Source organism: Micromonas commoda, chromosome 16 (genome assembly GCF_000090985.2).
Source record: "Micromonas commoda chromosome 16, complete sequence".
NCBI classification, from domain to species: domain Eukaryota; kingdom Viridiplantae; phylum Chlorophyta; class Mamiellophyceae; order Mamiellales; family Mamiellaceae; genus Micromonas; species Micromonas commoda.
In genome coordinates this window covers 471,473-493,648 of record NC_013053.1, presented here as the reverse complement: position 1 = coordinate 493,648, position 22,176 = coordinate 471,473, and the positions used below count along the sequence as shown (strand labels likewise).

The 22,176-nt window shown below is 66.3% G+C and overlaps 7 protein-coding genes across 7 annotated transcripts; 4 read left to right on the top strand and 3 right to left on the bottom strand.

Moving 5' to 3' along the window:
• Positions 1-26: 26 nt before the first annotated feature.
• On the top strand, positions 27-11,066 carry TOR (target of rapamycin kinase; the record flags this gene model as incomplete). The annotated part of the gene is made up of 15 exons (XM_002506857.1): positions 27-446; positions 525-1,206; positions 1,561-1,811; positions 2,421-2,708; positions 2,808-3,238; positions 3,506-4,990; positions 5,072-5,807; positions 6,078-6,302; positions 6,529-6,751; positions 6,819-6,888; positions 6,961-7,344; positions 7,819-9,259; positions 9,636-10,130; positions 10,209-10,418; positions 10,776-11,066. The coding sequence occupies 15 exons, from the start codon at positions 27-29 to the stop codon at positions 11,064-11,066; spliced, it is 7,632 nt and encodes a 2,543-aa protein (XP_002506903.1).
• Positions 11,067-11,205: 139 nt separating this feature from the next.
• MICPUN_64882 (predicted protein) lies at positions 11,206-12,084 on the bottom strand (the record flags this gene model as incomplete). The annotated part of the gene is made up of 1 exon (XM_002506708.1): positions 11,206-12,084. One exon carries the CDS (start codon positions 12,082-12,084, stop codon positions 11,206-11,208), a length of 879 nt encoding a protein of 292 aa, XP_002506754.1.
• A 248-nt stretch (positions 12,085-12,332) lies between these two features.
• On the top strand, positions 12,333-12,581 carry MICPUN_64881 (predicted protein; the record flags this gene model as incomplete). Its single annotated transcript, XM_002506856.1, has 1 exon — positions 12,333-12,581. One exon carries the CDS (start codon positions 12,333-12,335, stop codon positions 12,579-12,581), a length of 249 nt encoding a protein of 82 aa, XP_002506902.1.
• A 330-nt stretch (positions 12,582-12,911) lies between these two features.
• On the bottom strand, positions 12,912-13,790 carry MICPUN_72201 (predicted protein; the record flags this gene model as incomplete). The annotated part of the gene is made up of 3 exons (XM_002506707.1): positions 12,912-13,235; positions 13,383-13,575; positions 13,636-13,790. Coding segments are annotated over 3 exons (672 nt in total), but the record flags the coding sequence as incomplete, so codon positions are not given.
• Positions 13,791-15,632: 1,842 nt separating this feature from the next.
• MICPUN_89026 (predicted protein) lies at positions 15,633-17,395 on the top strand (the record flags this gene model as incomplete). The annotated part of the gene is made up of 3 exons (XM_002506855.1): positions 15,633-16,490; positions 16,551-16,829; positions 17,156-17,395. 3 exons carry the CDS (start codon positions 15,633-15,635, stop codon positions 17,393-17,395), a joined length of 1,377 nt encoding a protein of 458 aa, XP_002506901.1.
• A 108-nt stretch (positions 17,396-17,503) lies between these two features.
• Positions 17,504-19,171, bottom strand: MICPUN_64878 (predicted protein; the record flags this gene model as incomplete). The annotated part of the gene is made up of 1 exon (XM_002506706.1): positions 17,504-19,171. The coding sequence occupies one exon, from the start codon at positions 19,169-19,171 to the stop codon at positions 17,504-17,506; it is 1,668 nt and encodes a 555-aa protein (XP_002506752.1).
• Positions 19,172-19,701: 530 nt separating this feature from the next.
• MICPUN_64877 (predicted protein) lies at positions 19,702-22,045 on the top strand (the record flags this gene model as incomplete). Its single annotated transcript, XM_002506854.1, has 3 exons — positions 19,702-19,774; positions 19,960-20,951; positions 21,287-22,045. The coding sequence occupies 3 exons, from the start codon at positions 19,702-19,704 to the stop codon at positions 22,043-22,045; spliced, it is 1,824 nt and encodes a 607-aa protein (XP_002506900.1).
• Positions 22,046-22,176: the final 131 nt, after the last annotated feature.

Below are 22,176 nucleotides of genomic sequence, written 5' to 3'. Positions count from 1 at the left end.
TCGGCACCCACGGCGGCGCCCACGCGATGGGAATCGACGGATTCGACGGCTCGTCGCGCAGGGCTGGCGGCGCCGTCGGCTTGTCCCTTCGCGAGCACGTCGAGGCGGAGGCTCGAAACAAGCCCCAAGAGTTATTCGCGCGGTACATGAGGGACCTGTACCGACGGATCCTTCGTCTGATAAACTCCCCCGACCTGCGGTACAGGCTCGGGGGCGTGTACGCCATCGATCAGCTCACCGACGCCAAACTCGGCGAAAACGTCGGTAAGATTAACCGGTTCGCCACCTACCTTCGGGACGTCATCACCCCGACGTGCGAACCCGCGCTCGCCGAGGCGGCGTCCAGGGCGCTCGGCCACCTCGTCTCCGTGGGCGGCGCGTTGACCGCGGACATCGTCGACATGGAGGTGAAGCGCTCCATCGCGTGGCTTCGCGACCCCGAGAGGGTGGAGGTGAGTTTATTTTCATTCATTTTCGTGTGGGCAATTAGAATGACTGACTGACGTGGTTTTTTTTGTTTACAGGCTCGTCGATACGCCGCGGTGTTGATCCTCCGTGAGCTCGCGAGGAACGCGCCGACGGTGTTCAACGTCCACGTCCCCGCGTTCATAGACGCCATCTGGCCCGCGCTGAGGGACCAATCGCTGGCGATACGCGAGGCGGCGGTGAGGGCGCTTCGGGAGTGTCTGGTGGTGATCGAGAAGCGAGAGACTCGGTACAGGGTGCAGTGGTATTACCGACTGTACGAGGAGACCCAGGGGGGTTTACTCGGGGCGGGTAAACCCGGGGGCGGCGGAGATCGCGGAGGAGGATCGGGTTTCGGCGCGCCGTCGGTGGAGCGGACGCACGGGTCCCTGTTGGCGTTCGGCGAGATGCTGCGGCACACCGGCGAATTTATGCTGTCGCGGTACAAGGAAGTCGCCGAGACGGTGCTTCGTTTACACGAGAGCAAGGAGAGGATCGTGCGACGGAGCGTGGTGGAGCTCGTCCCGCGGCTGGCGGCGTTCTCGCCCGCGAGGTTCGCCGAATCGTACCTCTCCGCGTCCGCGGCTCTGTTGCTGGCGACGATTCGATCGCCCGACATGCGCGACGCGGGTTTCATGGCTGTCGGGGACCTCGCGGCGGCGCTCGCGAGCGACGACGCGTCCGACGCCAAAGCTTCCGAAATTTCCGGATCGATCGACGAAGGAGGTTCGACCCACGGAGGTTCCGTTCACATCGCCGACGACGTAAGCGAGGGGGCGAGGGTGCTCGGATCCCGCGAGTCTGGAAACTTGTCTGGAAACTTGTCTGGAAACTTGTCGCCCGGAGGCGTCGGGTACCTCGCGCGGCAAGCGGCTGGAATGTCCTCATCCGGAAGCACCGGTAATAACCTCCACTCGTTGCCCCGCGCGAGATCGTCGGGGGGGATGAGCGATCCGGGGAAACCGCCAAACGTCCGCGGCCGAGCGGCTCGGGCCTTCGAGCGGTACCTCCCCGAGATTGCCTCGGTGATTCAGGAGACGTGCGTGCAGCACGCGCAGAAAAACAGCCGCGGGCGTAAGGGATCTAACGCCGGAGGCGCGGAGGGCGCCGTCAGGGTGGACCCCGGTCACGCGGAGGCTTTGCTGTGCGCGGGGGCGCTCGCGAGGTCGATGGACGTGGCTTGGGAACCCCACGTTCGAACCCTGCTGCCCGCCATGTTCGCCGGCGGGCTCAGCGCCCCGCTGGTGGACGCGCTGGAGGGCGTGTCCAACGCGTTACCCGCGCTCACCCCGGCGATTCAGCGTAAGCTCATCGAGGTCATCTCCTCGGTGCTCTCGCCGGAGACGGTGTCGACGCCGAACTCGGCGTTGACGGGTCGACTGACGGCGGCCGGTATAAGTAACGGTCCGTACGGAAATAACGGGACGGGCGACGCGACGGGCGCCTCGGGGGCGAACGACAGAGGCGGCTCCGTGGGTTCCAAGCTCAAGAAGGCCTTCTCCGGCGTCTTCGGGGCCTCCCTCGGCGGGTCTCAGCACGGCGGGTCGCAGCACGGCGGGACCCTAGGAGCCGGCGGTAACGCGTCGACGAGTGCGACTCACTCGAGGCAGGGCTCCGTCGTCTTCCAGGGTTTAGGGTTTGGGTCGGAACCCGGCGCCGGCGGGTCCCCGGCGGGATCCGGGTACGCCACGCCGGCGTCCGCGCCGGGGACGCCCAAGCGAGTGGGGTCACGCGTCGGAAATAACGGTCCGCATGGAAATAACGGGGCCCCTTTTGGCGAGACGCAGCCGGTTGCGGGGTCCGCGTCGCCCGGGGGTGGGTTCAACGCGGGCGCGTCCGCTGGCGGGTTCAACGGGGCGCCGCCGGGTTCGCCCGCCGGAGTGCAGGGTTTGATCGGCCAATCGCAATCGCCGGCGCAGACCCAACCCAGGCCCGCCTTGGCGTCTCCGATGAAGCAGATCTTCGGCGTCTCGGTGGGCGGATCGAAGGATAAGGCGGTCGACGCGACGCGGCGAAAGGCGCACCGGGCTCGCGTGCAGCTGGCGCTGCGAACGCTGGGAACGTTTCCCTTTGGCGCGTCCGTGTTGCTCGGTTTCGTGCGAAGGAACGTGGTGGAGTATCTCGACGACGACGACCCGGCGACGAGGCGCGAGGCGGCGCTCACCTGCTGCAGGCTGCTCGAAGTTCGGTCCGACCGGTTGGCGCAGAAGCAAGCCGGGAATGGGAACGACGGGGTCGGAGGAGTCGCGACGCAACACTACCACGCGCCGCACGGGTCTGACGCTTCGTTCGGAACGTCGCACTCGGGCGCCGCCGCCCACGGCTGGTCCGCCGGCACGGAGGAGTTCATCATGTCGAGGCTTCTCGCCGTCGCCGTCTCGGACCTCGACGCGGGGGTGCGTAAAGCGGTGCTCGCGTCGTTTTGCCGGCCGTGCCCGTCCACGGACTCGCACTTGGGCCAAGCGGACGCGCTGCGCGCGCTCTTTGTCACGCTGAACGACGAAAATCCGGAGGTTAGGCTCATCGCGATTCGGCTCGTCGGTCGTTTGGCTCCACGAAATCCCGCGTACGCGTTGCCCGCTTTGCGCCGACACCTGCTGCAGCTCCTCGCCGAGCTGGAGCACTCCACCGAGTCGCACATGAGGGAGGAAGGGGCGCGGAACATGGCGGCGTTGGTGAGGTCGTGCGAGAGGTTGGTCACGCCCTACATCTCCCCCATACTCCGCGTGCTGATGAACAAGCTTCGGAGGCCGGAGGATGGAAAAGGGTCGGCGTCGACCCGGGGTACGGCCAACCCCGGGGACGGTTCATCGGCGGGTGTTTCCGGTCCGAGGAACGGCGAGACGGTGCATCAGTCCGGCAAAATCGTCGAGCTCGCTCGCGTCGACGGCGACGGCCAATCGGACGCCTCGAATCAGCCGACGACTTCGAACGCCGCCGGCAAATCCGAGCACCAGGAGGCCAATCGAACCGGCCAATCGACCGCGCTCGCCCTCGGCGCCAACCAATCCGCGATCGACGCGTCAGCAAACCCTCAAAGCCGGGCCCCCGCGCACATCGTCGGCGTCCGCGAGAAGGCTGCGGTACTCGGGACGATCGGCGAGCTCGCGCAGGTTGGCGGCGAGGGCGTCGCCTCGTTCATTCCGCAGCTGCTCGTGCTCATCATCGACGGCGTGCGCGTGGGCAGCACCAGGGACGTCGCCATCGTGACCATGGGCCAGCTCATCGAGAGCACCGGCTTTGTCATACGCCCGTTCAACGAGCACCCCGGGTTGTTGTCCTTGATGCTTCGAGTGCTGGCGGAGGAGACGGGTCCGGTTCGAGCGGAGCTTCTGCGAACGCTTGGCGTGCTGGGAGCCCTCGACCCCCACGCGCACAGGGAAAACGAGGAACGGATCCACGGCCAGGGTTTGCTGTCCATGGAGGGGGTTCGCGGCGTCGGGCGAGCGGGGGAGACGAAAAAGCCGGAGGAGCTGCAGTCCAAGGCTATCGACAAGACGGGAGCCTCCGTCGGGGGCGGGTTTCCGGGTCTGGACGGCGACGACCCGCTGCCTTCGACGAACTTGACGACGGCGTCGGATAACTTTTACCCCACCGTCGCGCTCAACGCGCTGCTGAGGGTGCTGAGGGACCCGTCGATGGCGTCGCACCATCACATGGTGGTGAGGTCGATCATGTACATCTTCAAGGCGCTGGGGCTCAACTGCGTGCAGTACCTTCCCGCGGTGATGCCCGTGGTGATCAACGTGATGAACACGTGCGAGGACGGTTTACGGGAGTTTATGCTCGCGCAGCTCACCGCGCTCGTCGCCATCATCCGCGGCCACGTTCGCCGGTACCTCGACGACATACTGCACATCATACACTCGTTCTGGGGTCCCAACCAGCTGCTGCGGCAGATGCTTCGGTTGTGCGAGGAACTCGCCACCGCGCTGCACGACGAGTTCAGGAGGCACCTTCCCGATCTCCTGCCGAGGATGATCGCCGTCCTGGCCGCCGCGGAACGGAGCGGCAATTTCAGCGCAGTTCCCTCCGTGCTTCACGCCCTCGAGGCTTTCGGAAGCGCGGTGGACGAGCACCTGCACCTCATGCTCCCCGCGCTGGTTCGACTGTTTCGGCCGGGCGTCGCGCCGGTGCCCACCGCCATTCGCGCTCAGGTGCTCCGATCGCTCACCGTCTTGCTGCCCCGCATGCAACTCGCCGATCACGCGTCGGCGGTTGTCCACCCGTTGGTCAGGGTCCTCGACGGCCCGGTGAAGGAGCTCAGGCGCGACGCGCTCGTCGCCCTGACGTCGCTGGCCAACTCGCTGGGCCAGGATTTCCTCCTCTTCCTGCCGCTGGTCCGGCGAACGGTGAAGAAGCGGTCGATGCGCGATCCCGTCTTTGAGAGAATCGTGGAGAGGCTCGAGGCGGAGCGCGTCGCGGGGGGTGCCAAAAACAGCGTCAACACAGCTAGCGGGGGGACCAATCGTTTGGGACTGACCCCAAATGCGACGACGTCCGGCGGGGGCGACCGATCGTCCGCGTTCGCCTCTCAAACCGGCGACTCCCCTTCCATGGATGACCCGGGCGAATCTACCCGCGGCGGCCGCAGACGCCATTCGAGGGACTCCAAAAGCGACGTGGACATCCGCGGTAACTCCCTCCACGGCGGGTACTCGCTCCGTCACCTCTCCCTCGCCGACCCCGCCGCGGGTTTGGTCGTGGACGAGTCGGCGCTTCGCAGGGCGTGGGAGTCGTCGCAGCGGTCGACGAAGGAGGACTGGCTCGAGTGGATGCGCCACCTCTCCGTGGAGCTGCTGAAGCAATCGCCGAGCCCCGCGCTGAGGGCGTGCATCGACCTCGCGATGGTCCAGCCGCACCTCGCGAGGGACTTGTTCTGCGCGTCTTTCGTGTCGTGCTGGAGCGAGTTGTCCGCGGTGCACAGGGACCAGCTCGTTCGATCGCTCGAGGCTGCCTTTGGCTCGCCGACGATTCCCCCGGAGATTGTCACCACGCTCTTAAACCTCGCGGAGTTTTGCGAGCACGACGAGAAACCGCTGCCCGTGGATATTCGCACGTTGGGCATGATCGCCGAGCGGTGCAGGGCGTACGCCAAGGCGTTGCACTACAAGGAGACTGAATTCGTCTCCAACCCCGCCGGATGCGTCGAGGCGATCATCGCGATCAACAACCAGCTCCAGCTCCCGGAGGCGGCGATGGGGGTGTTGGTGTACGCGCAGGCGCACCTGAGGCTGGACATAAAGGAGGGGTGGTACGAGAAGCTCGGGCGGTGGGACGAGGCGCTCGAGGCGCACGCGCGGAAAGCCGACGCGGCGGAGGCGACGCTGAGGGACGCGGGAGTGGACCGAGCGGGAAACCCCTTATTATCATTGGGCGACGATACCCTCAGGCGGCTCTCGCAAGGGAGCGACGAGACCCTCAGGCGGCTCTCTCAAGGGAGCGCCGGAGCCCCTCCGGGCGCCCCGGGTCTAAACCCTAGGGACCCCAACTCCGGCCCCACTCCTCCCAGCCGCGGGCCCAGCTTTGGCGACAAGCGCGGCGGACTTTACCCCGGGGGACTCAACGAGCTCACGCTGGCGTCGATGGTGATGAACCGCGCAACGGCGCAGGCGGCGCTCGAGGCTCGGAGGGAAGCCACGCTCGGGCAGATGCGCTGCCTCGCCGCGCTCGCCGAGTGGGAGCAACTCGCGACGCTGTGCGCCAGGGAGTGGGAGCTGAGCGCTGGGGTCGGGGCGCCGGGCGCGGGTGGGGTTGGCGCGGGGGGTGACGCCGTGTTACGAGGGAGGATGGCGCCGCTCGCGACGCAAGCCGCGTGGCACCTCGGCGATTGGTGCGTTTATTTTCATTTTCGTATGGGCAATTTGACTGACGTGGTTTTTTGTGTACTACAGGACCCGGATGGAGACGTACTCTGAGGCGCTGGCGGACGCGAGGGCGGCGTCGTTACCGTCGGGTCCGTCGTCCGGCGGAAAGGGCGGCGGCTACGGCTTGGGCGGCGTCGGGAACGCGCGGTTTTCCAACGACACGCAACCCCGAGGAATCATCGGCCTCGGCGACGAGACGTCCGTCGCGTTGCGGGATTCGGCTCGAAACGCGATGAACGTCGACGACGAAGCCGGCAGGGGAGCCATAGGGCTCGCCACGGACGTTGACTTCTTTCGAGCCATCCTCGCTGTGCACCGCGGGGACGTCGACGAGGCGAGGGAGCACATCGCGTCGGCGAGGGACGCGCTGGGCGCGGAGCTCGCCGCTTTGGTGACGGAATCGTACGACAGAAGCTACGGTGCGTTTATTTTTTATCCCTTCTGCATGGGCAATTAGAATGATGTGGTTTTTTTTGTTTACCACAGGGGGCATGATCCGCGTGCAGCAGCTCACGGAGCTGGAGGAGGTGATCGAGTACACCGAGCTGGGGCGGGTGTTGGACTCCTCCGTCGCAGCTGGTAACGCGCGGGGGGGTCATTCCGTCGTCGGGGGTTCGATTCCCGGCAGGGGAGTCGACGCGGGCCGAGTCGCGACGCGAAGGGAGACGATGCGACGCATGTGGCGCGATCGCATCTACGGCGTCCAGCGCAAGGTGGAGGTGTGGCAGGCGTTACTCGCGGTTCGATCGCTCGTCCTCCCCGCCACGGAGGAGACGGGCACGTGGCTCAAGTTCGCCAGCCTCAACAGGAAGGCGGGGCGGACGCGGCAGGCGCAGCGGACGTTGCTCCGGCTGTTGGGGTATGATCCCGCGAGCAGGGCGCCTGGGCAGCCGGGATACGGCGCGGGAAGCGGCAGGCCGGAGGTTATGCTCGCGTACGTCAAGCACCAGTGGTCGCTGGGGAACAGGAGGGACGCGTTCGCGCGGTTGCAATCCCTCGTGGGGGAGCTCGGGTGCGTGATTTTACCCCCGGAGACGTATCCCTCGACCGATCCCCCGCGATTCTTTCGATTCCTTCGCCCTCTTTTTCTCGTCTTCGTCGTCGTCGTCACCCGTCGGTGTCTCGCCGGCTTCGCCGCCGCTGAGGGTGATGTTAACATAATACCTTGATTCATGCCGGACCGGCCGGGCGTCCCCTCGCGGGTCGCCCGCAAAAGGCTGGACCACGCGATTCCGCGTAAAAGCTCGATGATTTACCTTTTGTCATAGTTACACTGACTCGCGAGCGCGGCTGGCGAGAACAGCGACGACGACGACGACGACCCCTGCTCGTTTTCCTTTCCCGTCATTAAAAACCCGACATCTTCCCCGGCGACGATCCGACTTACCCCGACGTTTTCGCGAAATCCAACCGCCACTCGCAGGGCTATGAGCGCCGCGGCCAACATGGGCACGGGCCCGCGACCAGACGCGAAATTCGTCGCCAGGTCGTTTCTCCGGCTGGGCCAGTGGCGTTGGGCCATCGCCGACGACATGGACGACTCCACGTTGACGGACGTCCTCACGGCGTTCAGGACCGCCACGGACGCGTGCCACGGCTGGGCCAAGGCGTGGCACAACTGGGCGCTGTTCAACGCGGCGGCGATGGAGCATTACCAGAGGGTCGCGCCGGCACTGGCCAACAGGCACGTCGCGCCGGCCATCTCCGGCTTTTTTCGGTCCATCGCGCTCGGAGGCGTCGGGCAACAGAAGCGCAAGGGCGGCCCGCTCCAGGACATCCTGAGGCTGCTGACGCTGTGGTTTAACCACGGCGCGGCGCCCGAGGTGGAGGTGGCGCTCATGGAGGGTTTCGGTCACGTCTCCATCGACACGTGGCTCGCGGTGATCCCGCAGATTGTCGCGAGGATTCACAGCAACTCGTCGCCGGTGCGATCGCTGATTCACCAGCTGCTCGTGCGCGTGGGCAGGCAGCACCCGCAGGCGCTGCTGTATCCGCTGCTCGTGGCGTGCAAATCGCAGAGCGCCACGAGACGGTCCGCCGCGATGGTGGTGCTGGATAACCTGAGGCAGCACTCGCCGCTCCTTGTGGAGCAGGCGCAGGTTGTGTCCCTGGAGCTGATACGCGTTGCAATTCTGTGGCACGAGGCTTGGCACGAGGCGCTCGAGGAGGCGTCGCAGCTGTACTTTGGCGAACAAAACGTCGACGGCATGCTCCGCGTGCTGGCGCCGCTGCACCACATCATCGAGCGCTTGGGCGCGGAGACGATGCACGAGGTTTCCTTCGTGCAAGCCTACGGCCGAGAGCTCAGCGAGGCGCACGACTGGTGCCAAAAGTACAAAGAAACCGGCCGCGAGGAGGAGCTCAACCAGGCGTGGGATCTTTACTACCACGTCTTCAAACGGATCAACAAGCAGCTCCCAACCTTGACGACGCTGGAGCTGCAGTACGTCTCCCCGCGGTTGCTCGCCGCCAGGGAGCTGGAGCTGTGCGTCCCGGGAAACTACATGCCCGGCGTTCCCGGCGGCTCCGTGACAATCGCCGCTTTCGCGCCCACCATGCACGTCATCACCAGCAAGCAGCGCCCCAGGCGTCTGCAGATCCACGGCAGCGACGGTAAGGACTACGGGTACCTGCTCAAGGGCCACGAGGACTTGCGACAGGACGAGCGCGTCATGCAGCTCTTCGGGCTGGTGAACATGCTCCTAAACTCCACTCCGAGCACGGCGACGCGCGATCTCGGCATCGCGCGATACGCGGTGGTACCGCTGTCGCCCAACTCGGGCCTCATCGGCTGGGTCCCCAACTGCGACACCCTCCACGCGCTCATTCGCGAGCACAGGGACGCGCACAAGGTTCCGCTCAACCTGGAGCACAGGCTGATGCTCGCGATGGCGCCGGATTACGACCACCTGCCGCTGGTCAACAAGGTGAGCGTCGTCAACGATCTCGTCTCCGCGAAGACTCGTTTTTTTTTTTCCTCCCGTCGCTCCCCTCTCTCTCTCTTCGATTATCGGCGCCGTGTTCGCGGTGATGAAATCTACTCACAACCATGCTGAACCGCCGTTGCTTACCGCGCGGCGTCTGTGAGGCCGGATAGAACATCTAAGGGACTGAGCGACACGCCGCCACCCGCCGTCGGATCCGTTTCCCCCACGTTTGCTTTGCCCCGTCTCTTTTCTTCAACCCGCGTACACTTTTCCCTCTGACGACGCGAACGAGAGATGACCCGCCGCCTCGTGGTTAACCTCAACCCTAACCCTAACCCTAAACCTAAATCCCGCGTCTACCTAACCCTAAACACAGGTCGAGGTGTTCGAGCACGCGCTCGAGAACACCCCGGGTAACGACCTCGCGAGGGTCCTGTGGCTCAAGTCCCGGTCCTCCGAGACGTGGCTGGACAGGCGAACCACGTACACGCGTTCGCTGGCGGTGATGTCCATGGTGGGATACCTCCTGGGTTTGGGAGACAGGCACCCGAGCAACCTCATGTTGGACCGGTACAGCGGCAAGATTTTGCACATCGACTTTGGCGACTGCTTCGAGGCTTCGATGCACAGGGAAAAGTTCCCCGAGCGAGTGCCGTTTCGGCTCACCAGGATGCTCGTCCGCGCGATGGAGGTGAGCGGCATCGAGGGCAACTTTCGTAGCACGTGCGAGGGCGTCATGTCCGTCTTACGGTCCAACAAAGACAGCGTCATGGCGATGCTCGAGGCGTTCGTGCACGACCCGCTCATCAACTGGCGTCTGCTGAACCAGACTGCGCCTGGCGAGACGGCCAACGCGCAGCCCGGGGGCGCGGTGATGACGGCGAGCGCGGTGCACGTGGGGGAGAAACCGGGTACAGGGGGTTCGTCGGGCGCGCCCACGCCGACGCAGACTCCGGGTCCGAACGGGTCGGGGAGCGGGCACTCGGCGGCGGGCTCGGGGAGCGAGTCGGGGCTTAACGGTTCAGGGCAACACGACGGCACAGCCGGCGGCCCAGGCCAAAACGCGCGAGCGCCGACGCCTCCCCCGATGCCGCCGCTCGCCGAGGGCGAGGAGGGATCGAACGCGCGTTCGTTGAATAATGCGGGTTCCGAATCGGGCGTCGGAGGGATCGTCGATGGGCAACCCGGTGGGCAACCGACAAATCCGGCCAATCACCAAACGCCTTTCGCGACAGAGTACCCCCCGTCGGTGGACGGGTCCGACGCGGTGGACCAGCGCGCGCTCGAGGAGGCGGCCACCGCCGCGGCGTACCAGGCGGCGGCGGAGGCTAAGATGCGCCGGTCCGCGGGGTCGGCGACGTCCGGCGGGCCCGGCCAGGAGGACGGAGGGTTAACGACGCCCGCGCCGACGATTTTCGCCCCCGGACATTTACCCCCGGACGAGTACGCCGTCGTCCGCGACGCCGCCGCCTCGGAGATGCGCCGCGACAGGGTCACCGCGCTCGACGCCGTGGAGGGCCTCAACGTCGACGCCAACGAGGTGCTCAACGACCGCGCGGTGAGCGTGATGCGTCGGATGTCGCACAAACTCACGGGGCGGGACGGATCCGCATCCTCCGCCGCCGCGGGCGCGCCCGGCGGGCACCTCGCGGGTCACTCGCCGGGGCCGGGCGGTCGGTCGCAACACGAGGACGTGGAGAACTCCACGCCGGACGGGATCGAGGCGCAGGTCCAGCGGTTGATCGTCGGCGCGACGAGCCACGAGAACCTGTGCCAGTCGTACATCGGCTGGTGCCCGTTTTGGTAAACGACGCGTAATCTTACGGTAAACTTTCACCGGTGGTATGAGAGTCTTTGCCGAGGGAGACGACGACGCGGAGACGAATTCGATTGTAAACAAGCCTGTAACAAGAATTAGTTCTACATACGAAGCGAACGCGACACGCTCACGTCAGGGAACCCTTGACGCCGTCGGCCCACCGCCCCGGCCCCCGTCCCAGCCCTCTCTTGGTCTCGTCCCCAGCCACCGCAATCACCTCCACGTCGAAGAGGAGGCTCTGGTCCACGTTTGCGGTGTTTCGCAGGACAAACTCCAGCGCCCTCTTCCCGGACAGCGAGCTCGGCACCGGGCCGATTCCCTCGTCGAACCGCCCGCCCCTGCGCGTGAGGGATCCGGGGTAGGAGAGGGGCCCGGGGCGGACGATGATGCGTCGGATGCCGCCCACCCGCATCCCCTTCACGCACTCCTCGAACGCGGGAATCACGCTCGGGACGTCGCCCCCCGGCGTGAACCGCAGGAAGGCGTCGGGGTTTTCGCCGGTGAAGTCGCCCCCTTTCGGCAGGTTCCTCGCCTGGACGACGTGCGACAGGTAGAACGTGTACCCGTCCCAGTCCACCACAACCTCCTTGCCGGTCTCCACCTTCGCGCCCTCGCCGAACCTCACCTCCTTGTATAACAGTCCGGACTCGGTGCGCTCGTACGTTGGGTAATCGTCGCACGGGAGCGTCTGGGTGAAGTCGCAGAACGGGCCGTTCGGATCGGCGCGCGCGGGTCGGGGAGCGCGCAGGAGGGACGCGGTGGGACCCGCGATGGGAACGAGCGCGAGCGATGCCAGCGCGACGCGGCGTTTGGAACTTCGAGCGGGGAGATCCGGTGACGACGATTTATCCGATGTCGACGACGACGATGGCGCGGGGTCGTCGCGACCGGTCGCGCGCGCGGTCGCGATCGGCGCGACGGCGCGGCGGGACGCGGATCGTCGCGGGTTCCTCGCGCGGATCGTCGCGCGCGTCGTCGCGGCGAACGAGCAGGGCGTCGACGTCATCCCGCCTCGCACTCCCGCGTGTCCACGGGTCTGGGCGCCTTTGTGCCAGGTCAGCGCGTTCTGTTGAAACTCAACACGGCGAGACCGCGTTCGAGATCTCGCGCTTCGTCACTTCGCCCCGCGGTACGCAGGAGCACGGAAGACTGCCGACGAAGCGCAGACGCCCGAGGCTGAGCGCCGGCGAGCCGCTGTCTCACGGTAGGACCTACTTCTTCCGCGAGACGCGCGAGCCGCCGCCCTGCGACGCCATGTGGAACCCGTTCGCGTGCTGCTGCGGCGAGTCCGAGGATGCGCGTCGGGCGAGGGAGGAGGAGGAGCTGCTCCAGGCGACGCGCGCGAGGCGCGCGGCGGCGGAGGCGGCGGAGGACCGGCAGCGCGCGTACGACGCCAGCGCCGTGGGTCGGGCGGCGCAGAAATCGCAGCAGAAGATGCGGCAGCAGGCGGCGACGGCGGGTGACAGGCGCAACGATCAGGTCGTCGCGGACTGGAACGCGTGAACAACAGCACGTGGGAAGGACGAAGTCGCGCTCGTAGTCTTAGTTTTGTGTAATCAGAGTTTCATTCTTCAAAGCCGCCCTGGGTCGCTCTCTCCGTCTCGCTAACAGAAACGTCGGAGCTCAGTGCAGGATGGGCACCACGACGCACGTGATGTCGTCCCGGTACACCCCGCCCAGACTCCGCCGCCACCCCTCCGTCGCTCTCCTCGCCACCGCCGCCGCCGCTCGCGCCCACACGTCATCATCCCCGGCCCGGTGAGTCACCGCCCGGTGAGTCACCGCCCCCACTAGATGTTCTCCCTCGTTCACGCACTCCCCGACGATGCGCACCGCCTCGGCGGACGACACGTGGTCCCACACTCCGTCCGACGCCAACACCACGAACGCGTCATTTGGCGTTACTCCGAGCGTTTTAATCTCCGGGATCGCGACGACGCCCGCCGAGTGTAATTGCGAATCGCCAAAGGCTCGAGACACGGCTAAACCGCCGGCGCGAGGGATCCGGCGCCACACCCGCGCGGGCCCCGCGTAGCCGTGCAAACCCCGCGCGGGTTCGACGACGCCGCCGGCGCGGGCGATTCGAGACGCCTCGTCCGGCCGGTCGGGCTTGTGGTCGACGCTGAGGTCGACCGCGACGTACGAGTGCGCCTTCGTCTTTGCCCCGTTTTTGTCGAGGGGCCCCGTCGATCCCCCGCGGCGAGCGTTATAACGCTCGAACCCCGCTCCCGTGCCGGTTCGGCTTCCGAAGCTCGCGAACGGGGGAAGCTCCCGTCCGCTCCCGCCGGGATTCGAACCCGCGACGTTTGAACGACGACCCAGGACGCACCGCGAGTCCCCGACGTTGGCGACGATCAAGTTGTCCCCTTCCCTGACGCACACCACGCAGGTGGACCCGCTCTCCGCGCAATCCGCGCCGTGCGCCCGGAGCAGAGACTTTTGCGCCGCCGCGAACGCGTCCGTGAGGTTGGATGCCACCGTGGCGGCGGAGATTCGGCTGACGTGGCCCGCGTCTGCGCCACGCGGGTCGTTGACCAAGTTTTTATTAGCCGAAAACCCAGAGCTCTTCGATTTCGCTTTCATCTCGGACGATATCTTCGCACAAACGAACGAGCTCACCTTGGCGCCCGCGACGCCGTGCCCGTCCAGGACGCCCGCGACGAAGTTGTGCGCCCCGTCCGAGGAGTCCGACGCTTCGTATCCATCCCGAGACGCTTCGTATCCAAGAGAATTGTCGAGGTGAAAGTGCGCGTCCTGGTTTTCCTTGGCGGCGCCCGCGCTGCCCCCCGCGAGGGACGCGACGCCGTGAGGGACCGAGCGGCTTTGGGTTCCGACTTTTGCGCTCGTAACGCTCGTAACGCTCCCGCCTACCCGTGCGGCGGCGTACGGGTTGGACCTCCGTTCGGTGCGTCCGGTTCCGTTCGGCGAGCGCGTCGGCGACGAGGTAAAGTCCGCACCCGGCGAGAGAGTATTCGGTGAATTTGTAACTGAATTCGTCTCGTTTTTTCCCCAGCCGCCGTTCGATCCGCTTTTGGAGTTGCCAAACTTGGACGACTCGTAACGCTCGGACCCGTCGTGACGTTCGTCGTAACGGTCGTCCTTCGGTCCGAAACCGCGCGGCGACGGGTACGCGTCCGGGTAGGGGGAGGAGGGCGACGCCCGGCCGGAGGAGCCCGGCGATTCTCGAGATGAAGAAAACGACGACGCCTCGGGGCTCAATCGTCCGGTGACGTACGCCGATTGACCGTTCGGCCCGTGACGGCTCGTGACGGTCGCCCCAAACGCCGCCGCCCTGTCCCCGGTCTTCGTCGCGAACGCCGCGCGCGCGGGCGACGGGTCGCGACGCATCGCCGCCGCGTCCGCGAAGGAGTTTTGATTGGCGCACAGCTGTGCGCCGCCGCCGTCTGGCCGATCGCGAGTAATCGCTCGAGAGTCCCACGCGGGCCGTCGCGACGCCGTCTCCTCCGGGGACTCGCGACGGGGCATCGCGGTGGTGGCGTCGAACGATGTTTGCGATCGATGTTTAGTGACGCCCGTCGTGACGTCCGTCTGACGCGAGAGCTGGTTGACGGTTCGCCTGACCAGAGGGTCGTTCATCGACGGCGCCGCTTGGGAGGTGGACGCCTGTTGGGCATCTGCCGGGGCGTCGCGCGAGGTGCGCACGATGGACGCGACGGCGCGTTTGCCCCGCGGCGCCGTCGCGTTGAGCGCGCCTGTTTCGAAAAGTCGGTCGTGGGGGTTCGATCAGCGGACGATACGTAGTTTCGGGAGCGTGCGTGCGTGCGACGAGTGATGAATGTCGAATCCGGATCTCTGGGCGACGCACGCAGCGCGCGACCGACGCGGCGATCTCTGGGGGGCGTTCGTCGCGAGCGGTTCGGATTCGTTCGTCGGGTTCGTTCGGACGTACCGGTCGGCGCGGTGACCCTGGCGTTCGTCGCGGCGAACGGCTGGCCGCGGCCCGGCGCGGTCGACGCGCTCGCGCCCCCCGGGGAGGCGCCCGTGAACGGCGGCACTCGCCTGCCTGGCACCCCGCCCACGCCCATGGTCCTGAGATCGCCGGGGTACGCTCCGGAGGCGTCGCGCTGGTAGAACTGGCCGTAGGTGCCGTTGCCGGTGGTCGCCACCGGCCCGGCGTTCGCGCGCCTGTTTCGGTTCATCGCGCCTCCCTCGACCGACGGCGCCCACCTGGCACGCGCGGCGCGTCGGCGACAAGTGCCATCTGATCGCGCGAGCCACCTCCTCGTCTCTGAGTTTTTGGAAAGTTTTGGAAAATCGGTTCTTGCGGTGTTGCGCGTCGCAGATTTCTCGCCACCGAGGCTGGCTCTCTTTGCAACGACCGCCGCTTTTTTGCGCCGGCGCGTTCCTGCCGCCTCCTCCAGACACAGGCAGACGCGCGGTTTCCACGCACGTCGACACCCCGCGCGAGGATACCGACATCGCTCGTCGTCCATTCGCGCCACACGAACCCGCATCGTTCGCCCGGAACGTCGCGGAGAGTGACGAGAGAGTCGCGCCGCGCGCCGCGCACATCGTCGTTCACCACTCGCAACGATGAGTGCAGAGGAGGTTCAGATTTCGTGCAAGTTCGTCACCCGGCTGCCGGAGCAGTACCGCATCGCTCCCACGCCGATCGCGGTGCCGGGCAAGCTCACGCGCTACGGCCTATCCGAGGTGATCAACCACCTGCTGAACCTGGACCCGCCCAAGCCCTTCGACTTTCTGGTGCAGGGCGAGCTCGTCAGGACCTCGCTCGAGAAACTCGTCGTGCGCAAAGCAATCTCCGTGGAGTCCGCCCTCGAGGTTGAGTACATCCCCGCGGTCGCGCCCCCGTCCGAGGAGGCCACCGGCAAGCACGAGGACTGGGTCAGCGCCGTGGACGGCAGCTGGGGCGCCGCCGTCGCCACCGGATGCTACGACGGCACCGCCCGCCTCTGGACCCCGGGAGGCGCGCTCATGATCAAATTATCCCCGCCGGATTTAATCGACGGGGCGTCGCCAGCGCCCGTGACCACCGTGTGCCTGCTTCCGCCGATGAGCCAAGGCGATGGAAGCCGAGGAAGTGGCACCGCCACCGGCTGTGTCGTCGTCGCCGGCGGCCACGACGGCGTCGTGCGCTCCTGGGGCGTCGAGGTGGACGCGAAGAGGGGCGTCGCGAGCGAGATTGCGAATCAATCTTCGCTCTTCGTCGGGCACGAAGGCGCGGTGAAGTGCGTCGCCGCGGCGCCCGGGGGCGAACGCGTCGCGTCGTGCGGGCACGACCACACCGTTCGCGTGTGGCACCGCGATGCCGGATTCGCCTTTGATAAAACGGCTGGTGTAACGGCTGGGCGGAAGACGAAGAAGTCGCAGGCTGGGAAGCGTCGCAAGGGCGACGACGGCGACGACGCCGAACCCCCGGCTCGTTTTCTCGTGCCCGGTATCGACGAACCCCCGCCTCCCCCCGAACACCTCGCGCCCCTGGGAAAGGAGCTGGTGTTCACCGGACACACCGACAGCGTCAGCGCGGTGGCGTGGGAGTCATCGAACGTCGTCTGGTCCGGCGGCTTTGATCACGTGTTGAAATCGTGGGACGTCGAGACGCGACAAAACACGCAGTCGTACGACGTGCCAAAGGCGATCATGGGGATGGCGTGCGTGGCGGGCGGCGGGCGCGTGGCGTGGTGTGGCGGCGGGGATAAGGCCGTGCACATGTGGGACCCGAGGGTCGGGGCGACGACGGGGGCGACCACCTCCTTGATGTCCCACACGGTGCGTGTCATACGTCTCGCCTTCTACGAGTTTTTTGGTTTTTTTTTTCTCGTCCCCTTTGTTTCGGTTGTTTTCGAAGTTTCGGCGCGGCGGCGGGCGTCGGTGATGAGACCACATTCGTTTCCCGAGTCGGCGACGACGTGGGGGACAAAACAATCACTCTAATTTTTTCCTGAGACGCCCGCGAACCAACCGCCGAATCGACCCCGAATTCGGGAGGGCGACGAAAACCAAAAGACGAAAACCAAAAACCAAAAACCAAAAAATGATCCAAATTGAAAGACCCACCTGACCCGTTCCTTCCCCCACCTCCCGCGCGACGACAGGGCATGGTCGTCTCCGTGCGCTGGTGCCCGGGCGACGAGCATAAGCTCGTATCTTGCTCCTACGACGGCACCCTGAAGTTATGGGATACTCGTGGTAAGCTCCCGCTGCACACCGTCAACGCGCACGAGGGGGAGCGCGCGATGGGCTGCGACTTTCACGGGCCCCGCCGCATCGTCAGCGGCGGCACCGACGGCCGCCTGCGACTGTTCAAGCTCGAGGACTCCCTCACGGCGGCCTAGGCGATGTGAACCGATGCGTCGTCGATCCCGACGTGACCCCCACCTCGCGATGAAACCCTATCCGGTTTCTCTAATACGCATCATAAGTATTACAAGTACACACACCGGCTAGAGCCCATACGAGTCCCTGTGTCTCGGCAGGTCGAGTCCGCACGACGCGACGTGCCCAATCTCGAACCCCGCGTACTGGTACCCCAAAAGTTTCATCACTCGCACCGAAGCCGGGCCCGGACAGCACAGCCCGTCGCGGTTCGCCATCCGCTGCGCACGAACGCCGAGCGATCCGACCAGGGGCCCAAACGGGTGACGCGACCATAAGCGAACGGGCGCCACCTCCACGCTCTCCGGGTGTTTACTCGCCACCCAAGACGCGTACGCCGCGTACTCCGAGAACCCCAAAGTGAGGGAGTCCTCGGGGAGGCTCGCGAGCACCGCCGACGCCCACGCGGGCATCGGACGCGGCGCCGCGTTGACGGTCAACTTGTGGACGGCACCCTGCTCGGCACCCTCGGCACCCGGTGAGTCACCGTCCTTCCCGCCGATCCCCGACGCGAACGAGCCCGCCCGTCGCGGGTTCTTCGCCCTCTTCCCTGATGCTTGTCGATCCTCCGGCCAAGCCTCGAACATCGCGAGCCGCCGCCGCCGCACGAAGTCGTCCGCGTCCCTCCAGCCGCCGGTGTCGTCGCCGTCGTTTAAATCGACGTCGTTAAAATCGTCAAAATCCACCTCCCCACCAACCGGATCGACCCTCGGGCGAGGATCCTTCGCCCCATTCGCCCCATTCGCCCCATTCGCCCCATACGACCCGTACGCCGCCGACGCCTTCACCGCGCTCTCCATGCTCAGCCTCCGCTCCCACGCCTCCCCGAACGCCCCGAGCAGCTCCTCGACGTACGCCCTCTCCACGACCATCTGGTGCGTCACGTAGCTGCTGCCGTCGGGGGCGTACTGAACGCGTTCGCCCGGCACGAGCTTTTCGTAGGAGGACTCGTAGGCTCTTATCACGTACCCACCGATTTGGCGAAACGCCCTTTGCTTGCCGCCGTTCGCGGCGGACGCTTGGGCGCCGAAGACGCGGACGGGCCACAGCGGGATCATGTCGGGGTCCCAGATTAAGAACGTGTCGCTGAGCCCGCGGAGGTACCGCGCGGCGCCGAGCTTGACGAGCTGCTGCAGGTACCACCCGCCGTTGGACCTGCCCATGTAGTTGCCCGCCCCGGATGTGGATCTGCCCACGTAGTTGCCCCCGCCGACGCCCCCCCCGTTCCTGCCGCGCGCGCCGGCTCGGGTTCCGCCGTACAGCCGCGCCAGCTCCGCGTCCACCGCGGCTTTCGTCACGCCGGGTATCAGGTCGTCCTCCGGCACGCACTCCACGTTATCGGCGAAGGACGTGAGCCTGGCGCACGCGACGTCGTTGGACGAGACGAAGACGATGCGCCTCGGGCCGACGTACTGGTTGAGCGCGGCGACCGCGAGTCTGGTCACGCACGTGGGCTTGGCCGCGACGCTGACGACGTCTAGGCTCGGATGCGACGCCTCGGGCGGGCACGGCGCCGCGCCCGGGAGCAACGAGTCGGTGGGCAGGCACGCGCTCGCGCGTCTCCACGCGAGCACGTGCGGAAGGATGCGGGACATGAGCGCGGACGAGGCGAGCGCGGTGACGCCGAGGAGGAGGAGGAGGCACACGCCGCGCTCGCCGACGGTGTTGGATCGGAGCGCGCGACCGCGCCGCTTGAGCAGCGCGGGCTCCGACCGGCCCGTCGATCTCGCCGCCATCGGAGCGAGCCCGCCGCGCTACTATGGGAACCGTCAGTCGAACAGCAGCGAGTGGGCACAGAAAAAGACGCCGAGACGAGCAACGGTTGCCGACGAGGCTTTTTTGTGGCAACCGACCATATATATGTCCGGCCGGTGCTGACTCGAAAACGACGAGTTATTCATCCCCATTCGTTCATCGGAAAGAAGAGAAAATCTCGCGACGCGGCGGCTCCGAGATGCCCTCGACGTGTTCCTCTCGCCGCTCTCCCAAGCGCCGCCCACTCTACACCCACGCCCGGCGCACACGCCGAGTCAAGGAGGTACGCTCGCGCTTCGCCCGTTCCCCGACGCGATCCCGAGGGACCGCCGCGCGCGATCTTCCGATGCGACGCCCCCACACGCGCGCCGCCTCTCTCAGGTTTTAGGGCATTCATCTCCGCCCGACTGGATAGGCCATAAAGCAACGATTGAGTGCTTTATCGTCACGGCGCCGCTGACGAAGGTCCCGCCCCTTCTCCCACCCGCCCCCCGCAGAAACAACCGCCGAAATGGGAAAGGCCAAGAAGCAGGTCCTCGACGACGACGACGCCGTCTTCGCGCAGCGCGCCGTCGAACTCAAGGGTGCGCCCCCTTCCCGCGCGCTGACGCCCCTCCCGATAAAAAAGACGACGATTCTCGGAACCACCACCGACCCCCGACCCCGGACCCCGACCCTCCAAGGACCCTCGCGATCGCGCCCGCGCACCCTCGCCGCCGACCAAACTGACCCGGCGTCCATCCCCCGCGTGTCTATCCACCCAACACAGACGAGGCGCAGAAGCTCAAGGACGCGCGCAACTTCGCCAAGGCTGCCTCGGCGTACCAGCAGTGCATCGAGCTCGTCGGCGCGTCCAACCCGGGCGCGGCGGATCTCTTCGCCGCGAAATCCCAGTGCCACCTCGCGCTCCGACACTGGGCCGACGTCGTCGCCGACGCCACCCGCGCGCTCAAGATCGCCCCGAAGAACGTCGACGCCCTCGTCTCGCGCGCCCGGGCGTACCAGGCCACGGGGCAGGAGAAGAAGGCCAAGGCTGACGCTCAATCAGCCGCCGCGTCAGATGGCGCAAACGCAGACGCCAAGGCTCTGCTGGAATCCTTCGAGCCCAAGAAGCCCGTCGCCGGCCTCGGGGGCATGTCCCTCGACAAGCCGTCCAAGCCGGCCGCCAAGAGCAAGGCGGATCAACAAGCCGAGCAGGAGGAGGAGCTCCGCAAGAAGCAGGCGGCGCTCATCCTCAAGCAGAGGCAGGAGGCGGAGGCTCGGAGGCAGGCGCAGCAGCGGTCGTGGGGGCCCCCGGTGACGGTGAAAGCCGTCGCGGGCGCCGATGTTCGCACGTTCGTCGTGCCGACGATGATTGCGCACAAGGACCTGATGAGCGCGCTGCAGAAGAAGTTCCCGGACGTCTCCGCGTTCACCGTCAGGTACTCGGCACCCGACGGCACCCTCAAGCCCGTCTCCAGCAGGCACGACTTCGCCACAGCCGTCGCCGCCGCGCAAGGCGGTGACAACAAGGGCAAGCCCGCGGCTAACCTCTACGGAGGCTTACACCCGGTGAGGCTCATCATCTCCGAGCTCACCCGGCTGGACGCGCCCGCGTGCGACGACGAGGGTGCCGAGCAGGGTGCCGAGGGAAGCACCAGCGGCCAGCAGCTCGCGCCCAACGAGGTTGTCGAGATCGACGAGTGGATCCTCGACTTCGCCGCGCTCTTCCGAGAGCACCTCGGCATCGACGCCGAGGCGCACCTCGATCTTCACGCCGAGGTACGCACATCACGTGTTCGTGCCCCGCATCTGTCCACGTCCTTTTTACCCTTTTTCATCCCTCTCTCCCGAACGTTCGTGTTCGTCGCGTGTCGGGGAGGGGCGCCCGGGGCGATGACGAAACCGTCAATCTACTACTTTCGCGGATTCACCGGTGACGATCAAACTTGATGAATGTCTTTCGCTCCTATCGTGAGCTCCGGGCGGCGCCTCGCTCCTCCCGCCTTTCGCTCGAACCCGCGCCCCGTCGCCGAAACCCCACCCGCGGGTACCGCTCCGACCCCACCTAAACCGTAAACCTAAACCTAAACCCGCACCCGTTAATTAATTCGCAGGGTCTGGACAAGTGCAACCACGCGCTCGAGCCGCAGGTGTCTGCCGAAGACGCCGACGCCGTCCTCGACGACGCCGCGCAGAAATTCCAGGAGGCGGCCGCGCTCGCCCTCTTCAACTGGGGCAACGTGCACATGTGCGCCGCGCGCAAGGCTATGGACGGCGGCCGCGATCCCCCCCTCGAGGAGGGCGGTCCCCCCGGCGCCGCCGTCGCCACCGCCGATAACCGCGACGAGGTCATCGATCGTCTCGACCAGGCCAAGTCTCGGTACGAGGCGGCGTTGGGCGTCAAGCCCGATTTCCACGACGCCACCATCGCGCTCGCGCAGAGGCGCTACGAGCGCGCGCGTTTGCTGACCGCCGCGGCTGGCCTCAGCGGCGCGGGCGAGTCGCCGGCCGAGGGCAACGCGGATAGCGACGAGGCCGAGGCTGAATTCTCCGGAGCGTGCGCCGACTTCGACGCCGTGCTCGCCATTCTTCCGGAAGATCCCCCCAAGCCCGAGAAGGAGCCCGAGAAGAAGGAGGAGAAGAAGGAGGGCGAGGAGGAGGAGGCGGAGCAGCCGAGCATGCGAGCGCAGGTTCAGGTCATGTGGGGAAACACCCTGTTCGAGCAGTCGCAGATGCGCGCCAGGCTCGGGAAGGAGTGGCGGCCCCTCCTCGACGTCGCCGTCGAAAAGTTTAAAGGGGCGGGGTGCGCAGAGGCGGACATCGAGCAGGCGCTCAAGGTTCACCGCGGCGTGCGCGCCGAGAAGGAAGCGTGATGAGTTTTTGAAGAAAGTCGGCGTGAGAGATTCGTTTCGGTTTGCGCGATGTTATCAATCGATTAAAATTTTAAAAAAGGTTCGTAAGAAGGACGTTCGTCGAGACGTCCCCCAAACACAAAGGCGGTCGT